The following is a 25,754-nucleotide window of genomic DNA, read 5'->3' on the forward strand; positions in this document are numbered from 1 at the left end:
CCAAAACGACAACACTGTTTTGCAATGAGACTGGTTCCTCTTTCACACGTGGCTTCAACATTTGGTCTTTGGGGGCTCATGCTGTCTCTGGCAGTGGAAACTCAAAAAATTACGAATCTGGGGGTGCCTGCGTGGCTCAGTCAGTTAAACGTCTACCTTCAGCTCAGGTCACGATCTCAGGGTTCTGGGATCAAGCCCCGCATCGGGCTCCCTGTTTGGCGGGGAGTCTGCTTCTCCCTCTCCCTGCCTCCCTGCTCATTCTCTCTTTCACTTCCCTCCCTTTCTTTCTCTCTCTCTCTCTCTCAAATAAATAAACTTTAAAAAAAAAAAATTACAAATCTGTAACCCTGGATGGCAGTCCTTCACATTATCAGGTGTTTAGAAAAGTGCCCCACTGGCCAAATGTGTCAAGAAGGATAAGAGTCACCTTTCATGTAGAATAGCTTGCTTTTGAGAGTGTACCAAAAGATAGTAAGAAATAGGGGAAATAGTGTCAAGTTACATTAAATACTCATCTATTATATGTGCTTAAGAGTTAATCTGTATGTCACACTCTTAAATAATATTCTAAGGAGCTAAAAGGAGCCAAAAAATTATTTATATTTTGCCTGTAGCACTAAGAGATAGAAAATTCCTCATATTTTGCCTCTAGCACAGATACATATATATATATATATATATAAGGATCCTATGTGTGTGTGTATATACACACACACACACACACACACACACACACATACATATAGGATTTGAGAACTTGAGTACTGATCCTTCATATGTGCTTTTAAAAATTAGTGGTATCTGGCATGAGTAATTAAATGTATTCAGTGTTTTTTTTTTCAAAGGGGGCGAGCCTAAACAGGAAGTATAACAGGAAGACTGGCAGGTTCTGCTTTTGTCTTTTTAGTATCTTCTGATAGTACCATTTCCTGCTAAGTATGTTTGCTTGTTGCAGAGTATTGAAACACTAATGTGCATGGTGGTCCCATTCACAAAGGGAGTAGAGTGAGCCCCTTTAGACCATCCTGTCACACTGATGTTCTTCTTGGAGCTTTCCCCCTCACAGACAACTAGGAGACGGGCAGAAATGTTCTACAGAAATTCTTACTCTGGCTTGAAATGGGCGTTTGCGGGGCAAGGGCTACATTCCTGCAGAGCTGCTACTGTTGGGCTCTGCCTCCTTGGGCCTGTGCCCCCATAAAAGAACTAAACCCGTGAGCCTTACGGAGGTGCCCGCTGGAGTGTGTTTGCAAAGGCTGAAGTCTGTGTGAAATCCGGTTCTCTGTCTGGTTCCTTCTCCGATCAGAGATGTGCAGCCGGGGCGGTGGCTTCACAGCAGCTTGTTGTACAGCTGTCTGGAGTGCTCTCTGCTCTCCTCATGGTAATTGCTTGTCTAAAATGGTAGGTGGGGGAGAGCAAGAACTCGTTTTCCTTCTTAGTACCCTGGTGTAGTTATTTCCTGCAGCCATCCCTGAAATACTGGGAGCTCCAACTTCCCCATGTTGTTGAACATGGAAAAGTCACACTTGAGAAAACAACTGGTCATCACTTGACCACAGACTTCACCAAACACTGTTCTTAGGAAGCATACATTATGATTCGACATAATGAGGAGTCTTCTTAAGTAGATGTGTTCCTTAACTTCCAGGTGTCAAAAAATTGGCCTTGGTCCTTCCAGAGTGTCGAAGCACTGAAGCACTGTCCACACACACTATATTTTGGGGAATTAGTTTTGTTTCATTTCCCACGTCCTTTGTAACTAGGGTAGTTGGTTCTGCTGGCAGCATGCAAATGGTTAAGCCTGTCTTAAGGAAACCAGCAGCCTCAGCCCTCCCTCCTTCCCTTTCTCAACCAGTCCCTGGCTTCCTCTTATGGTCTCTCTGATGGCAACTCGAAGCTGCTGAGCTCTGCCCTGCAGGCATGAGCCCCTCCTCCTGTGAGAGCACATTTCCTGGCATGGGGGTCGAATCATGTCGGTAAAATGGGGTCGGTTTCCTGAAGTACCCCTCATAACAGTGAAATTCACAGGACATGGGGAGGTAAGAGTCTGATTTCTTTAGAGCACTAAATTCTAATAAACAGAGACAATGGGAGTTTATTGTTTCGTGTTTATCCTTGGAAGAACTAGTTGGGCTAATTGCAAAGGACAGGGGTATTATTTATTATTTATTTGGATTTGATGAGCATTGTGAGGCTTGAGAGAATGTTGCCATAGAAGATTTTTTTTCAACTCTTGGAGCACGCTTTAGCTCTCTTAAGCAAAGAGGCAGATGCTGTTCAGTTTAACGTTTATGCACAGAAAAGCCTGCAGCAAGATTTAGTTAAGAGAGAGAAATTACTTGAAACAATTCCACTTGTTACTGATTGTTATTAGAAGATTACATTCTGTAGTGGTTACTGATTGTCACTCACAACAGTTTCCTGTTTTGTAAAGTGAAATACTTTGTTTTTCTCTCTCTCTACTTAGTTTTTACAGTTCTAAAGTGTAGCAGTTAAGTTCTTAGATATTTATTATAGGTGTTCTCTTAACCAAGGGGGCTGTACGTGAATTAGACTTGGCCAGCACTCGCCGGTTCAGTATAGCAGATGGGCTCGGAATTAGGATGTTGGGAGACCTGCGTTGTGATGTTGACTGCCGATCACTTGCTGAGTGACCCTTTGTGAGTCAACACACCTCTCCAGCCGCTGGTGACAGTGTCGTGAATGAACGCAGAGCTGTGGAGTCAGCCAATCTGGATCTTACTTCCAGCCTGGGCAGTTACTGGCGTGCGGCCTCAGATTCACTATTAAACCTCCCTGAGCTTCAGTCTCCTCAAACATGCTGTGAGGATCGTAACTAGTACTTCACTGGGTTGTTAGGAGAAAATACACCTAAGTCGCCTGCTGTCGTGCTTGGCACATAGCAGCTGTTGAGAGTTGGAGCTGGTATTTATCATCTTTATCTTCTCAGTTGTACAAAGGGAAGCGCGATGCCCGCCCTTTCCGCTTCAGAATTGTGGAGTCAGGTGCAGTCACGTACATAGAAGGTGTTGATTCAACGTGTAAGGCATTTCGTAGTTGTCGTGATCACAAACTTTGGGGTGCCCCTGTTGCAGGAATTTTTTTAGATGACAACAACGGTATATGTGTATGTAGGGGACAGTTAATACTTCCGGCTAGAGGGAGTCCATGAGGAACCCCCGAACAATGCTTCCTGCCATCCCATCATCTTCCCTCTCCCCAAGGCTGATCCGAGAATGGTTGCCGTCCTTTCTGCTCCCCACCTGCAGCTGGCCCTCAGCTCATTGCTTGCTTCCTCCATGGGCCAAGCTTGGGCTTGCTGAGGAGGGTTCATAGGCCACCCCAGAGTCCCCTCCTCTCAATGCAGAAGCCTCTTCCCGGGGTTGGTGCTGGGACGTTGTGTCCATTGGTGTGAATACCACTGAGCAAGCAGCCGACAGGACTGCTTCGCCTGCCTGGTCTTCGTGTAGCGTTTCCAGTGTAGCTGGAATGCTCACAACTTAGAAGAACCATTGTCCAGGACAGTGCTCCTGACTTGCATCCAGAGCACTCACCGCCACCCACCGATGACCCCATGCCGCCTGGGTGCCCAGGTGAGGGGAGGGCCTTCTGATGTTCAGTTAACTGTTGGTGCTTTCCTTTGGCAGGAGAAGGAAAAAGAGAAAGAGAAAATCAAAGAGAAGGAGAGAGAGTCAAAGGAGAAGGAGAAGGACAAGAAGATGGTCAACGGGCACACTTTCAGTCCCATCCCTGTGGTCGGCCCGATCAGCTGTAGCCAGTGCGTGAAGCCCTTCGCCAGCAAGGACGCCTACACGTGTGCAGGTACGCGACGCGCCTCTTCCTGTGAGGCACAGCCCTCTTGGCTCCGGGAAAGCTCCTTCCAGGTTTCCCGTCCACCCACCCATGTCCCTTCCTGGTGTGTGTGGGGAGGCTGGCCGTTATGTCTGTCTGAAACAGCCTGTGTGTCGTCAATTCCAGATGTAGAACATACAGCCGGCACGTTTTTACAGAGAGCCCCGATTTCTTATATTCTGTTCTGTTGTCCCCAAGCCCCTGCCTGTCCCAGAAGTCTGTGTCAGCATCAAAACAGCCTCCCTGCCTCAAACTCTGAAGCTATGCAGCAGTCCCTCGTCAGGTCCTGTATGCGCTTGTTTTTATTCTGGTACTTGGGCGGATGCTTCAGCTGTTTACCAACATGCGGTCATGGTGACTGCCAAGAGAAGGTGCTTGCACGTGCAGAGATGTCCCATATTGACCTGTAGCTGACGTGCTTCAAACCACCTTAAAGCCAAGTCTGTTAACTGAGCCCGGGTCCTGGTTTTGATACGATACTGGGCAGAGGATGGCTGGCTTTTTTTGTCAAGGACCACTAGCAGATATCTTAGACTCCATGGGCTGGATGGTCCCTGCACAGCTACTAAGCTCTGCCCTTGTTGTGCAGAAGCAGCCTACGTGACATGTAGACCAGTGAGCATGGCTAGTGAAACTGGAATTTCATGTGATTTTTGTGTGTCATAAAATATTGGCCTTTTTTTTCCCCCCCAACCGTTTAGAAATGTAAAAACCATTAGTCGTGTATGGGCCATACAAAAGTAGGCTATGGGCTGGATCTGGCCCACAGACCCTGCTCTAAGGTACCGTGTCTCAAAAACACTGTCAGTTGGATATATAGAAAGTAGTGATATTTGCAGTGCACACCAAGGTAAATCAGTGAGGCTGCTTGTGGCCAGAAGGGACCAGGCTGGAGATCGAGCCACCCCAGGCCCAGCGCAGTCACCCAGGAGGCTGAGGTGATTAGCACCGTGTTATACCTACAACCACGTCAGACAAAACAGTGACTGATTCAGACGATCAGGACGTCATGACATTGTCTTGTTTTCAGTCATTTCTGTGGAGTATCCCAAGTGATTTGTTACCAAAAATAATTAACTTACTGGAATTTGAAGTTTTTAAAAGCTTGTTTGAGCAGATTCAAAGCTACTGCAAAAATGATTTCCACCCACTTGCTTTCTTGAAGAGTGGAGTGAAGCTCGCCTGCAGCCCGGCTTATTGCTGCCGCAGCTGTCGTACTTTCTGAATGACTGATCTTATCATCACGTTCTTTTAAGATGACTTTTGTGGGTATATTATATCCCAAATGTTGTCTGTAGCCCTGTTTGTTGTACTGTCCTATTTAAAAAAAAAAACAAAAAAAAAAAAAAACATCTCCTGGGAAGAGCTCTCAAGATCTTTATGCATATCACACACACTTATGTCCTCCTTCCTGCACATAGCCTCACCAGGAAAGTAAGTGGTAAGTTCTGTGTGACCTCTAGAAAACAAGAGGCCACCGCTGTCTGCTACCTCCTGCATGTTTATTTGGGGGCCCAGGTTCTATGAGGCTCCTCCTTGGGACACCAACTGAATATCCTCTGGTTAGTTTCTTAGCCACTTGACACAGCTCCTTGGTACTGGAATAACGTGGTTGCCCAGGGCAGTAGTCACCAAGCACTTTTTAGTATGTTCATGTATCATTAGAACGTTCTTAACCTACTCACAAGGGGTATATATATTTAATGCAAAAATTACATGCTTCTCCTGTCCTACACTTAGAAAGAGCTCATTCTAGGGGCACCTGGGGGGCTCATTCAGTTAAGCATCTGACTTTTGATTTCAGCTCTAGTCACAATCTCAGGGTTGTGAGATCGAGCCCCGCATTGGGCTCTGTTGTGGGCATGGAGCCTGCTAAAGATTCCCTCCCCGCCCCCCCAGTAAAGAAGGAGCGGGGGAGAAAGGAAGGAGAAGAGAGGAGAGGAAGGAAAGAGAGAAAGAAAAGAGAAAAGGAAGCTCGTTATAGGAATAAGAGAAGTCAGATTTGCCATTTTCTTGTTTGCTGATTATTAGTCTTAATAATATTGTCTTAGGTCAGTGGTTTCTTTGCAGGAATTTGTGTAAGCTACTTTTTCATTTTATTTTAGTTGAAACTAAAGCTCACTTCATTGAGCACCTGTAAATTTCCATTCATCACAGCATGCTGAAAGTAAGTGAGTGAGGACAGGCACCAGTGTCCTCTCCCCTTTCAAGTGCTCTTACCTCTAGCAACCTACCTCTATACAACCTCTAGCATGTATAAAGGGAAGCTGCCCAACATAAAGGGCTGAATGAGGCACCAATATATCGTCTACATATTAACTGTTTCTCTTTAAAGTCAATATAAATGAAAGCTGTAAAATCTTGCTCCCATATCCCAAAGAATCATTTTGTGTATCCCTCCTGCAAAGTGCCTGTTCTCCATTTGAGGAGCACTGGTCTCAGAGAAAAACAGAAAGACTTCCTATTTCTTGATTGGACAGTATGAAATTGGTGTTCAAAGAACTTCAGTGAAGCAGACTGAATACCTACTGTCTGCTATAAAACAAAAATATTCAACGCAATATATTTAAAAAAAAAAATGAACACATAACTGAGCCTGCAGAAAGGAAAATCCCTGAAGGAACTCAGAATCAGAGCACTAAAGAGCCTCCCCCTTAGTAGGGAACAGGGTATGTGGCTCCAAGGCACATAGTGGGAGCTGGACCTGAGACCCCCGGATAAAACCAAGAGCTTTAGAGACTGCAACATCCATACTGAAGGACCTAGAAAAACTCCACCCACTGGCCTTTCAGAAGCAGCAAGGAAACGTGCCTTCTCCCAGGACTCTGAGTCAGAATTCTGCATCATATGTGAACCTGGGGTCCAAATTCACACCATCCATACCCCAAACTAAGAAATTTTCACAAGCAGTTGAATGAAATCCCAACCTGAGAATGATAAAACACTAAGGAACCTCAGCTGAAACAAATACAGACCTGCCTCGCAGGGTCACATTGACAAAACAGGCTAGCTGGAGGTTCCCACGGGAGGAAAGAAGTCCTGTAAAGCTGAAACTGAGCTTACAATTAAAACTACATGGGTGTCTGGGTGACTCAGTCATTTGAGCATCCGACTCTTGATTTCAGCTCAGGTCATGATCTCGGGGTCGTGGGATTGAGCCCCATGTCAGGCTCTGTGCTGGGTGCAGCGCCTGCTTGGGATTCTCTCTCTCCCTCCCCCTTCACCCCTCCCTGCACTCACGCACCCACGCATGCACCCTCTCTCTCAAATAAATTAAAAAAAAAAAAAAATACACAGACGCCACATAAGGAAGTCAGCCACCACGAGGAAGTTAGCAAATGCGTAGACAGGGGAAAATGTTGAGGATTATTAAGAGGTTAAAATACATAGAATTTCTAATGAAAGAACAGCTAAGGGGGTAGATTTGAAAAAATAACTGAATAAAATTTCAGGAATAAAAACAGCTCTGGAAGGATCTTCATGGAGATTTTTCAGACATGTCTGTGTTCTGCACCATCACTGGACTGTTGTGATTTCTGTTTACGGAGGAAAATGACTTCCACTCTGTCACCTGCTTTAGGAAAGGGAGAGCTGGGTGAATGTTCTAGGAACTCTCATGACTGCAGACTGACTTTATTTTTTACATTTAACTGTCAGTAATTATGCACTTGAGTTCCTTATCTTAAAAGAAGTTCTTCAACAAAGACCAGTTACCTCTGCAAAGCACTGTGTTTGGTATTGTGATTTCATTCAGAAGCCATTGGTCAAGAAATATTTATTGAGGGGCGCCTGGGTGGCTCAGTTGTTAAGCGTCTGCCTTCGGCTCGGGTCATGATCCCAGGGTCCTAGGATCGAGCCCCACGTCGGGCTCCCTGCTCAGCGGGAAGCCTGCTTCTCCCTCTCCCACTCCCCCTGCTTGTGTTCCCTCTTTCGCCGTCTCTGTCAAAAAATAAATAAAATCTTAAAAAAAAAAAATATTTATTGAGCGGCAGTATGTACCAGACACCTTTTTTTCCAACTGAATATATTTGACATATAACATTGTGTAAATGTGAGGTGTGCAAACACGTTAATTTGATGTATTCAAATATTGTAATGTATTTGCCATTGTAGCCATATTTAGCACCTCCATCACATTACATAATTGTCCTTTCTTTTCAGTGGTTGGAATAACGAGAGGCATGTTTCTCGGGTTGCTTACACAGCGGCTTTTGAGAAGAGTTCTCAAAGTATAAACCTTGGTACCTACTCAGTGCAGCATTATTCGTAATGTGGAAGAATTTAAAGGAACTAAATAACCATCAGTAAAATATTGTATATTCATTAGATGGAATTTGGAGCTGATACTAAAAAGAGCAGACTGAGGGTCAGCCAACTCTTTGTGTAGAGGAACTGGCAGAAGGTGTGCCAGGCTCTGCAGGGCTTTGTTGTGGCTGCTTGACTCAGCTCCTGGAGCACGGCAGCAGCCCAAGACGAGACCTGAAAAGCGAAAGTTGGCTGTATTCTGTGAAACTCTATTCACAAAATGGATATGGGCTGAATTCAGCCCACAGACCACAGTTCGCCAGCCCCTGGGATAGTTCTGCCGACACAGATCTCCAAGACACTTTGATAAGTTGGAAAGGCAGCAAGTAGAACTGTATGTATGATCTGAATTTACAGAAACCAAATGAGCAGTCACTGTTTATATAAATATGCAAGAGTATTTAAAAGGACATGCTTTAAAGGAAGAGATGAGAGATCAGGGAGACTTAAGTTTTTATTTTATTCTCTTGTCTTGCTTGAGTCTTTTAAGATTGTACATATATATGTGTATATATATATATGGGTTTTTTTTTTTTTAAGATTTTATTTATTTGACAGAGACACAGCAAGAGAGGGAACACAAGCAGGGGGAGTGGAAGAGGGAGAAGCAGGCTTCCCGCCGAGCAGGGAGCCCGATGTGGGGCTCGATCCCAGGACCCTGGGATCATGACCTGAGCTGAAGGCAGACGCTTAACAACTGAGCCACCCAGGCGCCCCAAGATTGTACTTATATATTGTTGGCATGAGCAAAAACGAAATGTAAACGTTGGGTCACTGATAACTTTAAAGGTTTTTCTGGTTGTCAGCTGGTCTCTGATGAAAGAGCAAAATATGTTGATATTTGATTCAAGAACTTCATGGACAAAGAGCAAAATGATACCAGAAAACAATCAGCTTTACAGAAGACTCAAGAGTTGCACCAGACAGCACCAGCTTTAGTAAGAAGCAATGTAGTTGCTTCTACAAACTCTCGGTGCTGAAATGTGATATGAAATACTATCAGAAGAGTTAGGGACAGAAGAGATGGAAATCTTTTTTGAAGACCCAGAGAATCTTCTCCTTTGTGCCGTAGGGAACAGTGAGAACCGTTGGTTTCTGGTTATAGTAGATGGATGACTCCTGCCGTGACTGGCTCCAGACAACTTTTCAATTTAAATTCAGATTGGAAAGGTTGTCTAGTTTATGTTCAGTAAATGTTTTCTTTTCCACTGCCATTGATTTTTCTATATACATTCTTTCTAGGTGAAAACAGTTGAATGTTACCCTCCTTGGCAGTATTAATTCTTAGCCTACATTAGACTTTAATGACCCAGAATTAAACCCGCATGGGACTGATTTGTCAGATAGCAAAAAATATCTGCTGTAATGTAGGAGAATGCACTTCTTTTAACCACAGGCATCTTGAGCCCTTTTTTGTTTTCTCGATACCTCTCCCTGTTAAACGTAAATAGAATTTCTCTTTTGCTGGGCTCCCTCCATGAGGAAGCATAGCCAGTCTTCCTAGACTGTGGAACTGCTCACACTGTTGGAATAGTCCGCACTAGGATTTCCCCTGGAGAGGGGGGTCTGGGGATACCTCTTGGAAACTTCTGTGGCCCAAGGATACCAGGGGAACCCATGAAGAATCACTTGTGTGGGGTCTGGTACTGACAAAAAACTAAATGTAGGAGGTATGAGACTTGTGGACCTAGGTCATCAGCCACAAGTCTGTGTAGTAATTAAGCAGTTTGATAGAGCAGTGGTTTTCAGAATGTTTTTTGTGGAACTGTTTTGGAAGCTCTGCGGATTTTTGAATATATACACGTATATATTTTTGAACTAATTTTAAAGCCACATTAAAAATCCACATGCTCAAAAATATAACCAGATTTTAACATCAGCATATTAACTTTAGCTGTCAGCCTACCTACTTGTTTGCATTTTGCCTCCTAGCTCTAATTCATTGAAGAATATAATGTGATTGCAAAGAAAGCCAGTTTTTAAACTGCGAATATTTGGAACCTACTTATCTGTGTGACTGAAGAAGATATCCTCTATATTGTGTACGCAAAACAAAATACAGGAGTAAATTAGATGCCGAGGTAGTTAACATTAATTGCAACTGTCCTAGGCATCTCTGATTTCTGATTCTTAGATCCATTAAAGCAACTTCATTGTTTTCATTTACTGACTTTAAAAGTAAATGTTAAAACTGTAACTCAAAAATCCATCCTAAATATTTTACATATTTGATGTCCCGTATAACAGTATTTCACTCAAGACTTTTTTAAAGGAGGAAACCAATAAAATACCAGATTGGCTAATCGATTTATGCTAACAGTGTTTATAATGGGATGGAACTTTTCTGGATGGAACTATTTGGCTTAACTGTTTCTTCTGGAAGCAGAGTATTTCACGGAGTCCAACGTATCATCACTGGCGTCTTTTCTGTTTGGAGGTCTGTCAGGAGAAGGGAGTATCAGAACATCCTCAGCCAGTGGTTCTTTGATATACGGCAATAGCTTGATCTAGCAAAAATGTCACAGATTACATTAGTTCTCCCTGCTCTGCAAAAACAAGGGAAAAGAATAATATTTTTGAAGTTTGAACTGAAAGAATCAGCAAAAAGGAACAGTTTGATGGGGCCTGATTGTTAGCCTCATCTGCACCTAAGGTTCAAAAATCCCTGTTTAATTTGCATACCACCCCACCTCAGAAACTTCAGGCCTCGCTCCCTGCCTCCTCTGCAGCTTTGCACTCAGCCCTGGGGGAGTGTTGAAATAGGCTCAGCATTTGGTGGTGGCATTAAGATGTGTATATGACAGTGTGCAGCCTGCCGCTAATTAAAAAAAAAAAAAAGCTTGAAAGTGAAGGAACAATGTGTAGTCATTTTCCCAAAGGAGTAGAAGCAGTCGGCTGATTGTCTTCAGCTTCCTGAAGAACGGAGCCTGCAATGAATGTTTATGTGTGTGAAGCACCATCTGTTATCTTAGCAGGAAGTGGAAAATATGAGTAATTTGGAGATTCAGAATCTTTTTTTCCCTTTTCTCCATCCCCTCCCATGTTCAGGATCTTCCCAGGAGTCTCAGGAAATGTAACATCCCTCCATTTAGTCACTTACCCTCCTGGTAGCTTTCCTTTTCAGTTTAACATAACCCTCGGTGGCTGACTCCTAGAGCCTCACACCCAAGCGCCTGCTCAGTCAGGTTTAAGTTGTAGTTTGGGAAGATCAGCCACATAGCCCACTGTACTGATGGATGATGGTGGCTGATACTGATGGGCACCAGTCTTCTAAACGTCATTAGTCCCTTTAATGTATCCCTCTGCATGCATATACTAAGCCATTCAACAGGATAGAGCATTCCAAAACCCATCAACATCTCTTGACTCCACTGGAATACACCTGGACCAGTCTGAAGTAAGTCATAATTTGGAATGAAAGCTTGAATCCCTTTATGTGGACTTGCATGGAAATGGTCCTGATCACAGACACTGGAAACAGCAAGGAGCGAAGCCTCCATGTAGTTTCTTTGCAGCCTGCTGGGGGGCAGGGGGGGTGAAAACAAACCTCGAAAGCCAAGACTAAAGCCCCCTGCCAGGACTGCTTCGAAGTACCTTAATTTAGGAGAAACCTGGCAGGTCTTTTTTTTTTTTCCCCCCAGCCATAATTCGATTCGTTTTAGGATTAGGTCATTTCAACGGGGAAAGGAAAGAGTGTCTCTCCAATTCTTACTTCTTCGGCTATGTAAAGCTTCCCTTGAAAAATCAGCTCTTCTTTCCAGCTGCCACAAATAATTTGGTCTTTGGAATGCATGGTGGAGTCCTTCAGAGCAAGGAATTCCTTATGTTTGGGTTTCAGGTCTTGTCAGGGGTTCTGTTTTATTTGCTTTAAACAGATGTAAGATCTTGAGATTACTGTTAATTTATTTCCTGTTGTGTTAGCAGCGTCTGAGTACTTTTGTGGTTGGTTGTTTCTCTTTTTTTTTTTTTTTTTTAAGATCTTATTTATTTATTTGAGAGAGAGAGCCCAAGAGGGGGTAGGGTCAGAGGGAGAAGCAGACTCCCTGCTGAGCAGGGAGCCTGATGCGGGACTCGATCCCGGGACTCCAGGATCATGACCTGAGCCGAAGGCAGTCGCCTAACCAACTGGGCCACCCAGGCGCCCGGTCGGTTGTTTCTCTTGATTAAAAAGATAAGCAGATCAGCTGCAATCTAAAGAGGAACCAGGAGAGTGTTCAGAACGTGTGTGATGGTCAGATTTTGCTTTGGATTTTATCTGGGAGGGCAGCTCTCCAGATGCTGGTTTCTGATGTGTAGAGTTCATTGCTTAAATGAGATAGTAAAATATACATAATCAATTAAAGAAAAGACATTGGTGGTTTAGGGAAAAGGGAGGTAAAAGAAGAGCCTCATCCGTGAAGTTGGTTCCCAAGCAGGGCACTTTTGTTCTGTTGCATTTTGTGTACCGGCATTCTTAGGAGCCCTTACCATTGCGTGTCACGTGAGTACTTCAGCTAAGATGTTGGTGCTCCTTTCTGTGGCTTTCCCCTGGTTCTGTGCATCAGCTCTGTGGTTATTACACCACACCAGCTACAAAGAACATTTTACGTGCCTTGTAGCTAATAAACTCTATCAGTCCAGACCACGATGTTTCACACTCCCCAGAGATTTTTAAAAAAATAAGTTGCAGAAAGAATTTTGGAGCATGTATTTCTAAATTGCTCATACTCACTGGTTTGTTGTTTCCATTGTCACTTGTTTTAGTTTCTCAGTTGAAATGATAGGAAGCAGTTGCAGTTTTCCGTCCTTAAAGGTAACCCTTCAGCCTGTTGCTTGAGAAGGATCAGAGCATTTTCCCCGGATCAGTTTTGCTGCCTAGATGCGGCTCTGCTGGGCAGGACTCCTGGCGTGTTCCCTAAGGGTGATCAGTGGCTCAGGATGGGAAGCTCCCTCCCTTCAGAGCTCAGCTCAAGAAGGTGAATCCTCCCTTCCATAGGAGTCCTGTGATTGCAGTTCTATTCGGCAGGGCCATTCTTCTTACCCTTCTATAAAGCAGACTTTCGGGGTTTCTTACCAGTTGTTTTTTGTTTTTCTGCTGAAAGAGAAACAACATGTAGTATATAACAGCTCACCACAGATCTTTGGCGGTTGGTGGCAGAGGTTTAAAAAAAAAACAGCAACAGATAGATGATATTTCCCAGTTATGTGGGTTTTCCTTCATACTCTTTTGTCCGATGCCTCCTTGTAGTGAAAAAAAGTTGTTGTTGAAGGCTGGGCTGTTTGTGTTTAAATTCAGAGGAGTCTAATTAGGAGCTGGCTCTGTTCTCATAAACCACTGTGCTGAGACCTTTTGGAATAGCTTTGAAAAATGAAAGCATGTTGCTAACTGCTATTAGGAAATCTTTCTCTTTTAAATAAATAAAAGGCCAAATAATTCTTTGATCTCCCTAACAACATGGTATGGTTTGTGGCAGTGAGCTTGACGTGTATTAGATTTGTCTTCGGTTCTTCTGTTCTTGGTAATTGTGTGTGTTCCAGAACCGAGAATAAGATTTTAACCTCGTGACTCTGGCTGATGTCAGTGGGGCCGGAGTTTCTAAGCCACTCCCACACACCACTAAAACTGTGGCTGCAAACAGTCTGGGACAACTTGGTAACAGGCTGAGTGTTTTTCAAGTAGGTACTTGAGTATGTTAGGCAGACATCCACACGAATTACTTATCACTGAGACTTGTGACCCTGTTACAGAGCATATTAAAATTTCAGCTGGGTTAGAGGTTTGGGGACCTGTCTCAGCTAATTAAGAAAGTGAATTTGTATGAAAAGTTGTTTTTTAAAAGTACATTTTATCATTATATCTGCGTGGGTTGATTCATCAGTTGGAGATGTCTTTTAAGTCTCAAATACTGGCCTGAGAACTTGCATATTGCTGAAGTCTGTTTCAAAGTGATGGCACCACCTCCTCAAAAATCACCTTTGCTTAATTCTGTGGTGTTAGAACTGATTGGGGAGAAAGGCACAGGCAGAATGTCCTTCGGAGACAGGACATGCCTGTCCCAATATACTGACTGGTCTCTTCTAGATCAAAATTAGTGGCAGGTTCTCAGGCAAATCCCACCTCCTCTGTTGCCCATAGATGCCAAAAACATTATTGATTTTCATGAAAGCAGAGAAGAAAATGCACTTTTGTAACTGGAATAGAAGACAAGAGAGGCTGATTGAAAAATTGTTTTTAATTTATCACAACTCTGATTGACTTTTTTAAAGGATAAGGGAATGTTTATAAGGAAATCCAAGGAACTTTGGAGGATATTAGGATATGATACACTGGGGTTTGGGTTTTTAAATACTAGTGGGAAGTAGTACATGGATAATGTAACAACACCTATGTACTCACCACTCAACATGAAAAAGTAGTAAAATTTGTTATATGGCTTCAGATTATTTTTCAATTTTGAAGAAATAAACATTACAGTTGAATCCCCACCTTTCCCTGCCTTATTCTCTTCGTCCCTCCCCAAGGACAAGCACTGTCATTTACTCGGGGTGCCTGCCATGCAGATGCCTGGGAGCACGGAGCCCCTCTGTGTATGTAGTCTGTATTTTGTAATTTTATCTCCCACGTAAATGTTTAATTTTTTTGTTTTGAGTTTACATAAATGGTACCTTATCTCATTCTGTAATTTTCTTTATTCTCCTCAACATTAAATCTGGGGGATCCAGAGTATTGGAAATGATCAGTCCTAGACCACTGACTTCTAACTCTTAAATGGTATTCCATTTTATGAATATATCAAATCTGTCCCACTACTAAGTCATTTGGGCCACTTCCAGTTTCTCTCTGTTATAAGCAGAGCTGCAGGGAACATCCCCGTACACCAAGGGAATTGCTTAAGTCATAAAGCGGGCACCTTGTCAGCTTAACTATATGTTGCCAAATTACTGTCCAACATGAAGGTACCAGCTTCAGCAGATGCTGAGAGTTCCCGCATCTCCGTTTCTTCACCAGTACCTAGAATTGGCAAACTTTTATTGTATTTTATTGTACTAGATTTATTGTACTGGATACTTTTATTGTATCCAGCCTGGTTGGACACAAAATGGTATTTCTCTGTTGTTTTAGTTTGCATTTCTCTGATTTCTAGAGAGATCAGGCACCGTTTTGTGTTGTGAATGACCTGTTCGTGGTCTGTGCAACTTTTCTGTTGCATTGTCTTTTTCTTATTGTTTTACAGTGAGTCTTAAACACTTTCAAGCCTCTGCAATTGTGTGTAGCAGTATGTTTAATTTCATTTCAAAATGTGTCCGTGATATGGATTCGTGAGCTTTCCTCATATGCCATTATCCTTCTACCTTTTAAAGTGTATTTTATTAAGTAGAAGGGAGCCAATGAGAGGTTCTCGTAAGCAAGGCTCTGAGAGGGGAGAAGGAGGAAGGGGGTTAAACAAGAGATACTTGAAACACTTTAGCTGAGCGGGGACTTGTGAAAGACAGAGGAAAGGTGGCCAGGGGAGCTCTGGAGCCTGAAAGAGAGGATGGGTCACCTAGGTCCTTGGAACAGAGGGGCTCCGTGCTCCCAGGCATCTGCATGGCAGCCACCCCGAGTAAAGATAGTGTGCAGATGGGGGAATGCATCTGTCTTACTAGAAAGTGACTGTAGGAATTTGTCTCGACTACGGGGTGGTGTTTCTTGCTGTGGGTCCACCAGCTTGGAGCTCACCCGCCCACCACGCCCCCTCTTCAGACATCTAGTGCTTACTGTGGGCCAGGAACTGGGGGTAGGGATATAAGAGTGTGCAAGACAAAGTGAGACTCCCTCAGGGAGTCCAGGGGAGCAGAGTGGCCAGTCCAGTACCGTGACGGAAGCAGGCGTGGAATTCCAGACGTGCCGAGGTGGGGAATCTTTTTTTCCCTAGGTGAGCCAGGACTTCCTCGAGGTGAGTCCTACCGACCCAGCCAGGGGAAGGGATACAAGCACAAAAGACGGTTTGCTCAGGGCTCACAGGCATGATGACCAAGCATGGTGAGGTGCTGGAAGCCAAGTAAGAAATTTGAGCTTTATCCTAAAGATGGTGGGGAGCCATTGAAGAGTTTCTGGGAGGTGAGAGGCAAAAAAATGTTAAATACAAACCAATGTAGACATATGGTCCAGCCTACCTATTGGTTCTTTGGCCCTTCCTAGAAGACTGTTGGCTAGAGAGGCTTCGCTGGGGTCTGCGTCCTGGAATAGGCATTACGTTGCATGACACAGAGAAGGCCTAGCCACATTGACCTCTCAGGAGTTACGCTGATTTCTATTTGTGGTTCTACATTTTCTCTCAGTAGCAAAACAGTGACTTCTTTATCAAAGTTGATCCTTATTTTCAAGTCACAGAGAACTGGACAAATTAATGAGAGCCAGTGGTTTCCGGTTCTTTAGAGAAGCATCCTCAAAATGTTTACTGATTAGAATGAGTCACTCCCCAGGGGTCTCTTTCTGCAAAGGCCTCCTTATGCTCAGAAAGGGACATTGCTGAGAAACCCCAGCATTCCTGTTCAGTGGTACATAACCTCTCTCTCACTGCCGACTTCTAGAGGACCTCACGACTTACATGGAGCTGACCACAGGCGGTAGAAATGACAAGGAGCATGGCCTCCAAGTCACTCCCTTGCCATCTGCTCTTGGAGAAGAATGCAGGGGCAGGGCAGGAACAGAGTTTTGACAGAATTAAAACCTTCCAGGTTTTTCCTCTGGATGCCGATGTGAGCCTGTCCCAGCAGAGCCTCACCTCATCCTGCCATTGGTAAAGGAACTTAGATGTCTCTTCCGGTTTGTTAACAGAAAGGTGACCAGACAGTGAATGTCACAGGGGTTAGAACCAGGCCTAGGAGTGAAAGGCCCCAAACCAAGCCTCATCCCACCCCCAGGACTGCAGACTAGTTCCGACGGTGGGCCATCCTGTTGACAAAAGCAGACGTGCTCCTCATAGCCTCCTGGGTGCTGGTGGCCTCTGTCAAGACTTCTCCAGTTTAGGCCCTTCCCTGATCGTAACCTATGGAGTGGCTGAAGCTGCCCTAGTGATAATTCAGATGACGCAGAAGTTGAAACCTTCCGCTGCGTGAACCTGGTGGGATGGTCCAGTAGGATTTACTTTGAAAAATTATCCGTTTCTTAAGGGGTGTGAAGAGTCTTACGGAATCACAGAACGTGGTGGCGGGGAGTGTGGACCCACCTTTCGTTTACTAGATGGAGAAACCGAGGCCCTAAGGAAAGACTTGCATGGGTCACCCTAACTAGCGGAGCCAGGACCGAAATCAGATGTGATTGCATAGCAGCTCTTCCTGTGCTCCTGCTAGTGTTAATAAGTTGGCGTCTCACATTTTATAATCAGTGTTGTATCAGAGCACTTGGCCTTTGATAAAAAAGAGACCTATTTAGGGTGTAAACTAGACATTTGAATAGGAGCCACAAGCCAGGCACTGTGCTAGAGAGATGTAAAGACTCAGCAATAGATGAAGCATTCTGGCGGAGAAAACCATAAGACTATCACAGTACTGCGTGACGGGTGGTGCTAGAGATCCATGAACCAAGTAGGCGTTGCGGGAGCAACTGTTGAGGAAGGGCCTGTGGGAAGACGCCTCTGGGACCTGGGGTTCTGGCAGTCTCCATTCTAGTGCCCTGTCCTCGCCATCGTCGCTCTCCTCTCCCCACATCCACACGTATGCGCCAGGAGAGTGTCTCGGCCCACAGTGAGTGAGTTGACGCGGGCAGGACCTGTGGCGCTGACTATTGAATGGTGTCTGGTTGATTTTCTCAGGGAGCCTTCCCCTGGAGAGGCTCTCATCACTGGGTGTCCCCACGGACAGATCTTTTATTTGCTTCTGCTTCCCCTCTGGCCTCCTGACGCAGTTCTGTTTTATGACTTCATAGCAGCAGTAAGAGCTGACAACAACCCTTCTGAGGCCCAGAGGGCTGGGTTTTTACATCAGTGGCTTTGGAGCCAAGGCAGTAAGGAATCGGGGTTGAGGTTTGGTTGGCAGATGTGGTCTCCCCTCCGTCTTTCAGGAAGTCTCCCACTTTATCCTGAGTCAGGATTCCCAGATGTGCCTGGGGTGGTTCTGATGACCTTTCTTTTGCGTCTCCTGACTCCGGCTGGGTGGCAGAAAGCTCAGGGTGGTTAAGATCCCGAGCAGAAGGACATAAACAGGTGTCTTTTGACACAGCCATACAGATTTCCCAAGTCCTGGTAAGGGGTTCTATTGGTGGATTTGTTTGTGACTTTGACTTCACATGTTGACGGCAGACACTTTTACTTTTCGTTTTGCTTGGTAGCCTCTCAGCTTCCTGCCTGAGAAGCTCCAGACTTCTCGTTTCCGTTAATCAGAAATCACATCTGCTCTCATTTCTCCTCCTCCCCATGACATCACACGCCTGCTTTCTGGAAGGGGACTGCAGTCCGTAATCCCAGTTAGAGCCACATTCTGACATGCGAGTGATTTCACTCGGGAATCCGCAGGCTGCTGTGGCTGCAGGAAGTCCGAGTCCAAGATCTCTTAGCTGGGTTGAAGTCACCTTGGGCTTTGCTTGCTTTTCAGGTTGCAGTGCTTTTGTCCACAAAGGCTGTAGAGAAAGTCTGGCCTCCTGTGCAAAGGTCAAAATGAAGGTAAGACATTTCTCAGGGTGGGGAGAGTCCTGGTTGGGGTTTTTGTTTATGGTAATCACATGGTACCAACACTGAGACCAAAACAACCAAACAGTAATTCTTCTCTAAAACGACCGAGTCTCTTCTTGATTAACACACTTGGGCATCTGTGGCTTTTGGAAAACAAAATGCTTTCAGAACTCTGTGTTAAATACACATTTCTCTGCGTTTCTAGCATCTCGGTGTTGTTATTCAGGTGGTTTTGTGCTGAGCCACATCTGCAGGCCTGCTCTGCCGGCCACCCTGAGGGCAGCAGGTGTCATTCAGGGACTTTGAGCTGCTGGGGAGCTGGGGAGGGCTGAGGGTTTGACGTGGCTGCCCGGTGGCGCTTGTGTCCACGGGGCACGAAGCAGTTGGCTCAGGTCACGTGACGTAAGACTAGGACACGTGCCGGGCGTGTGGAGGGACCTGCTCTGGGCATGCGCGCTGTGCAGTAATGGGCACCGCTTATCAGGTGGCCCTTAAAGAGAGTGGGTTTGGGGGCCCACCCTCGGGGTAGCCTCCGTGGTTTTCAGTGTTCTAGTCACCCATAAATAAATGTCCTTTTGTCCTTGTCGGAAGAGCACTCTCCAGCAGCATCGACACGATGCTCAGTGTGCCGTGTGCTGAATCAGTGAGCAAACATTTGTCTGTTACAGTGGCCTCACACTTGAACGAGTGTGCATTAGAGTCACCTCGGGGACTCTAAAGTCTAAAAGACCATTTACTGCACACCTCTCCCCGAGTTGCACACTCTGGGGTGGGGCCCAGGGATTTGCATTTCTAGTAAGTTCCCAGATAACGCAGATGCTGCGAGTCTGAACTAGTGTAAAAATGATACACTTCTGTACCCCAGATCTTATCAGCCCATGGGCATAAATTTTGTTTGGCTCTTGAAGTATTTTTTGTTGTTGATGATGCAGTTATTTTTAAAAATCACATTTCATATCAATTGGGATTTCTAATTTCTCCTAAAAAATTGGAAGATCTCAAAAAAAAAAAAAAAAAAGAAAATTGGAAGATCTCACAACCCTGGTTATTTCCTCTTACCCAGCATTCCCAGTTTTCACCTTGCTCTTTTTCCTCTTCTCCATAGTACTTCTCAGCTTCTCAGAGTTTCTCTTTAACAGCCTGTATTTACTTACTACATTTATTTTGTGTGGTCTTGCACCTTCCCCCCACTAGCACGTAAGCACCAAACCTGCCAAGCAGTCTGAAGTCAGGAATGTTTGATCCATTGATAGATCCTAAGCATCCAGCATGGACTCTGGAGGTCTAGGTCCCTGAATGTTGGGGAGATGGATGGGAAGTGGTAATCCACGGGGTCTGAGTGGCTGCCGCCTCCTCCACAGGATGTGCGGGTTCCCTCCCCACCCCCACCCCCCCCCACCCCCCCCCACCCCCCCGCACCTTGCCTCCTTCGCTTGTTGCCTGCCTGACCCCACGGGCACTGGGTTTGTGATCTGACAGCACTTAGCGCTATTGGGAATGTACTAGGTTCTGTAGAAGGCTGATGATAGAGCTGTAGCATCTCCCCTTATAGGAGAACACAGCCCGAAAGGGGGAGTTCCATTTTAAAATTGTGTCCACTAATGATTTATCTCCGAGTAATTGGTTCACTCTAACTTCTCACACACAGTATTTCACATGCTACAACAAAAATCTTAACTGGAATTTGTACTTGACTTAAGGACTCTTTAGTCCCTTATTAACGCCAGTCACTGGACAAACAGGAATGAAGAAAGGCACAGATGCCGCTCTTCAGGACCTGGCATTCTGCTGGGGAAGATGTCAGGCAGACGGGGACCGTACATGAGGGGGAAACTATGTGGAGGTCTGTGCAGGATTCTCAGGGGCGGCCAGGCACTGCCTTGGGGGAGGAGGAAGAAGGTGATGGGTGGCCTTCCCCGGGAGGTAGCTCTCACGTGGTCTTGAAATGGAGGGATACCCTGGGGCGAAGGGCATTCCAGGCAGGAGAAGCAGCCTCTGCGGGGTCCTGGCGCTCGGTGGGTTCAGCCCGCCGGGGTGGCTGGCGGGATGCTGAGCAACCTGGCCAGGAGCCGGGCTGGAGCTCTCTCCCTGCTCTGGGCTTCTTGAGACCGTACAGAGGAGAAATTGTGGATGCGGTCTGCGTGTATTTATTTATTCCCTTTTTCCTTCAGCAGCCCAGAGGGAGCCTTCAGGCACAGGACACATCTTCGCTGCCCACAGTCATCTTGAGGAGCAAGCGTAAGTCACTCAGCCCTGCTCTCTTCCAGCCCTTTTTGACTCTGGCTCAGGACTTAAACACACTTCTCTAATATTCATCTGTTATTCTTAATCAAGATTTGAGTGTTTATTTTGTGGTAAGTTAGAGGAGGCTGCAGGTGATTGACCAAAAGCCTAACGTTCTACCATCAAACTCCCTTGGAAGGCTTCTAGAATAGTGTGTGTACTGGCTTGAAAGGCACCCCTGTTGTCTGTCTAAGCAGGTGATCCGATGCATCTCAAAATTCCTCTTCCATGGGTTGACAGTTATGCTTGTTTTTAGCACCTCACGGTTGCACAAAGAAAATGAGATCTTTCTGATTAAACTTCTTAGTTTAGGGGTGCCTCGGTGGCTCAGTTTGCCTTTGGCTCAGGTCATGATCTCAGGGTCCCGGGATCGAGCCCCGTATCAGGTTCTCTGCTCAATCAGGGAGTCTGCTTCTCCCTCTGCTCCTCGCCCCTGCGTGCGTGTGCGCTCTCTCTCTCAAATGAATAAATAAAATCTTTTAAAAAAAAAACTTCTTAGTTTATAAACTGTGAAGTTAAGTAAATAATTCTCTTTTTTCCCCAAGGGCTTCAAGTGGTACACAAAATTCAGTAAATCACAGCGTCCCATTCACCAGTGTGTGCAAGGCTCCACTGTGGTTTTACTTAATGTTCTCCCTTTTTCATTCCCCATTCCCTTCCTCCTTCCTTCCCCTCCGTAGCGCCCACTATAGTTATTTAACATGTATCTTTCTGATATGCTCTGTCTTTACACAGATGTTTATATCTGAAAATAACTGTGTGTTGCATTTGTATTAGATATGACTTACACTTCTTCATTCTTTTTTCTCAGTCTGCCATTTTAAAATCTACTCATGTTTGTATGTATAAGCTGTTGTTCCATAATTTAATTATCGGTTCCCCCAAAGATGGATATCTAAGTCATTTCCAACTGCCACTGTAAATAATGCAGTACTGAATATCATCTTAATTGGCTCTACGGGCACCTGTGTGGGACTTACCCTAAGGCAGTGTTTTTCAAAGTGTAGTTCCTGGATCGATAAGAAGTGTGCATTCTTGGGCCCTACTGAGACCTGCTAAATCAGAAATCCCAGAGGTGGAGCCCTATGATCTGTGCTTGAATAGATCCTCCAGGTGAGTCTGAATCACACTCAAGCTTGAGAACCGCTGCTCCACACCGAGTTGCTCTGAGTTCTTCCAGAAGCGTGCAGATTCCCTCTAGGTGGATTAAGTCTGCTTATTATCAATCTTTGCATGTAGATTACTATAAGAAAGGTTTCGCCAGACCGACACCCACTTTAATCAGTGATCCAGTCCATTTCCAACATCTTTTACCAGTCTGATCTTCCTTAAACTTTTTTTCTGAGACATTATCCCTTGCTTCAGAAATCTGTTTTTTTCCCCACATCAGAGAAAATAAGCTTTTTTTTTTTAATACCTGTTATATGTCAGGTTATGTGTGTTACCTCTGACACAAGTAATCTCACTCCTGTTTTACACCTTCCGACACAGTGTGGTGGTGAAGAGTACAGATTGTGGATTCAAGTTGTATGGGTTTGGGTCCAGCCCTACCACTCAGTAGCCCTGTGACCTTGGGCACTTACTACATCCCCACCCTGTACTTCATTTTCCTCCTCTGTGAACGGATGGTAACAGTTTCAACGGGTGGTTCTCAGGTTTAAATGAGATCACACCCATAAAGAACCTGATAGTAGGCCTCCTTAAGTGTTAGCTTCGGCTACTTTCATCGTCCCCAGAAATAGGGAAACTGAGGCTCAGATATTACATCACTTTCCTGAGTGGGGTAGGGATTGGTTTCAAACAAGGGAAAGCTGTTATTTTCACCCCCCTATTCTGTCCTTTAAAAACAAAGTTGTTCTTGGGACACCTGGCTGGCTCAGTCAGTGTGACTCTTGATCTCGGGGTTGTGAGTCCGAGCCCCACGTTGGGTGTGGAGGTTACTTAAAAAATTAAAAAATTCAAAAAAAAACCCCCAGACTTGTCCTTTATCACTTTTAGGGTTCTGCGTAGCATGACTTCCTTCTGCTTCTCCAGCCTTTTCTACTGATTCTTCATATACCTCCTCTTTCCTTCTTTGTTCTCTTCTCCTTGTGTTTTACTCCGTGATTATTTCTGCCTTCGTTCATACAGTTCTCATCACAGTGTCCTCCTTTCCCTCTGACTACCCACATCCTTGCCCTTCTTCAAGGACCAGCGTCTCTTCCTCTGTCGGATTTTATCCGCTCACTGACCTCCCTCCTAAAACACCGAGGATAGGCCCCAGGCTCTCAGACACTCCAGCACATTCCCTTTTCTGTCGTCGTTCTTATTCCCTGTTGGGGCAGGGCCCACATCTCCTGCTTCTCATGTGCTTCCTGCAGGAAGGCTCTGGTCATATGGTAGGTAGTGTGTTTCTGGTGTTTTATTGTATCACCTTCCTCTAAATAGAATTTGGATTGGAAATTAATGGTTTTATTAATTTTTATTAAGTCAGAAACATCCTGCAATGCCGTGAATGTCATAACAGCTGCCCCAGTCTTATTTCCTCCGTCTCTTGACACTCCTGGGGATAGAGAGATCATGCAGCTCGTGTCTGGAGCACGAGCTCAGTTACCAAGGAAAAATAATTTGGTAGCCAAATGCCAGTGCGACACTTGAGCGTAAAATTAGAGCTTCAGTGTCCTCTCTGGTCATGTTCAGGAGACCTGCACAGTATGAGAACAGCTTAGCTATGTGACAGTAAAGTGTTGCATTTTTCTCAGCTGTAAATTAAAGGAATTGGTCAAAATCTGCATTCTCCAACAACGTGCATAAGAATCACTTGGTGATCGTAAAATGTGTGGACTCCCAGGTCCCACCCCCAAGGGACGAGAAGGGCTGGGAGTTTGCATATCTCCCAAGCACCTCAGATGTGGCTGGATAGGCACTCGCAAAGAACACTGGCCTCTGTTATCTCTGGTTCCTTTTATGCTTAAAATTCTTCCAATTTTATTTTATTTTACTTTATCTTCTGTGTTTAAATATACTGTCATCCCATGATTCTTCATCCCCATTGCCTAATCTCCATGCCACCCCACAGCTAACCACTCTTCTTAATTTTATATTTATCTTCAAGTTTCTTTATTGAAGTAAAGCAAATACCAATTTGGCTTCTTTTTCTTTTTTTTTTTTTAAACGTGGAAGTCTGTTGTGCAGCTTTGTTCTGGGCCTTGATTTTTTTCCCCTCGTTAACGATATTATCTTGGAGATCTGCATCAATTCATGGAGAGTGTACTCATTTTTTTTTTTAAAGCTACACAGTATTTCACTGTGTGATGTACCATAATTTGTTAATAGATCTTCTTTTGATACTCATTTGTGTCATTGCCTGTATTTTGCTTTAACCAACAACGTTGCATTGAATGACTTTGGACATAATGTCCTTTCAAGCATCACAAGTGTATCTTATAGAATAAACATATCCAGGGTGCCTGACTGGCTCAATCGGTAGAGCCTGAGACTCTTGATCTTGGGGTTGTGAGTTCAAACCCCATCTTGGGAGTAGAGATTACATTTAAAAAAAAAAAAAAAAAAAGAATAAATCTATCCTAAAATGGAAATCCGGATCAAAGAGTATAGGCATTTGCAGTTTCAATAGATACTGCTAGATTGTCCTTTGTAGAGTTTTTGTACCCACTTACACTCCCAGGGCAAATCTGTTTTAAAGAAATTTGCTTCTATTTGGCATTTGTCAGATGAGTCACTACTTGTGAGCTTGGATACGTGGTTCAGCCGGTGTCCTCTCTTCCTTTACAGCCTCACAGCCCAAGGAGCGTCCTCGATCTGCAGTCCTCCTGGCGGATGAAGCTACTGCCATTCCCATGTTTGCCAACAGACGGTCCCAGCAGAGTGTCTCACTCTCCAAAAGCGTCTCCATACAGAACATTGCTGGGTAAGTGGGGATTTAAAGATTGCACAGTTGACAGCTAGGTGACAAGAGCTTAATAACCCTATCATTTGACAAAGAGATTCTTCTCATTGGGAAAAAAAGTGTATAAAATAATGACTTGGTGCACAACCAAGTGTTACAGACATGGAGAATGGGGATTGCATTTTGATGCACTGTCGTGCCTGCCATTTTGTAGCAAGGATCCCCTTTAAACACCATCATCAGCCACGTTGTCCTATGCTTCATGCATGGTCAACCTCGCTTTTAAGGAACCTGAGTTAAAAAAAGATGGTTTTTAGATGAAAATAAGAAGTGAAAATGGAGGGGCCGGGGGGGATGACTTATTTCTGATTTTTGTTTGTAACCACTTGTATTTTCAGATATTACACTTTTCTGTTGGTCAGATGAACCTAGTGTTTCTGCTTTTTATAAATCTCTTTCCTGTGCTTGCATATTGACTCCTGAGTCAGTTTCATGGGAGTGAATAATGGGCCAGTTACGACTATTGGGTCCCCACTCACTCATTTGCATGAAGTTCCTTTTGTGGTCCCTGCAAAAGTTTCCACGGCCCCTGACTATTCAGGCCGAAGCTGTCACATGGCTGGCACAGGGCTGATTATGATGTTGCTGGCTGTTTTGGGTAATAAGACTCCTGCTTTCCCATCAAGTAAAGAAGTCATCTCAAATGTAGGACTGAAAGCATCTCTTCCACCTCTCTTAACCTGGGCCGGAACAAGGTTCTTAACTAAAGATGCAAATCTTCCTTGGTCTGTACA

General features: G+C 44.7%; 1 protein-coding gene across 17 annotated transcripts in view; it reads left to right on the forward strand.

The window, feature by feature from the left end:
* AKAP13 (A-kinase anchoring protein 13) overlaps positions 1 to 25,754 on the forward strand; it is a 323,215-nt gene that overhangs the window by 269,101 nt on the left and 28,360 nt on the right. For 15 of the 17 annotated variants that reach the window (XM_027570071.2, XM_027570075.2, XM_027570077.2 and 12 more), the window contains 4 exons: positions 3,648 to 3,822; positions 18,712 to 18,779; positions 20,960 to 21,026; positions 24,846 to 24,981. In XM_027570071.2, coding sequence (XP_027425872.1) covers positions 3,648 to 3,822; positions 18,712 to 18,779; positions 20,960 to 21,026; positions 24,846 to 24,981 — 446 coding nt within the window. The remainder of the gene's footprint in view (positions 1 to 3,647; positions 3,823 to 18,711; positions 18,780 to 20,959; positions 21,027 to 24,845; positions 24,982 to 25,754) is intronic. The other 2 variants (XM_027570074.2, XM_027570088.2) reach the window with 1 other exon arrangement.

This window comes from Zalophus californianus, chromosome 6 (genome assembly GCF_009762305.2).
Source record: "Zalophus californianus isolate mZalCal1 chromosome 6, mZalCal1.pri.v2, whole genome shotgun sequence".
Lineage (NCBI taxonomy): Eukaryota > Metazoa > Chordata > Mammalia > Carnivora > Otariidae > Zalophus > Zalophus californianus.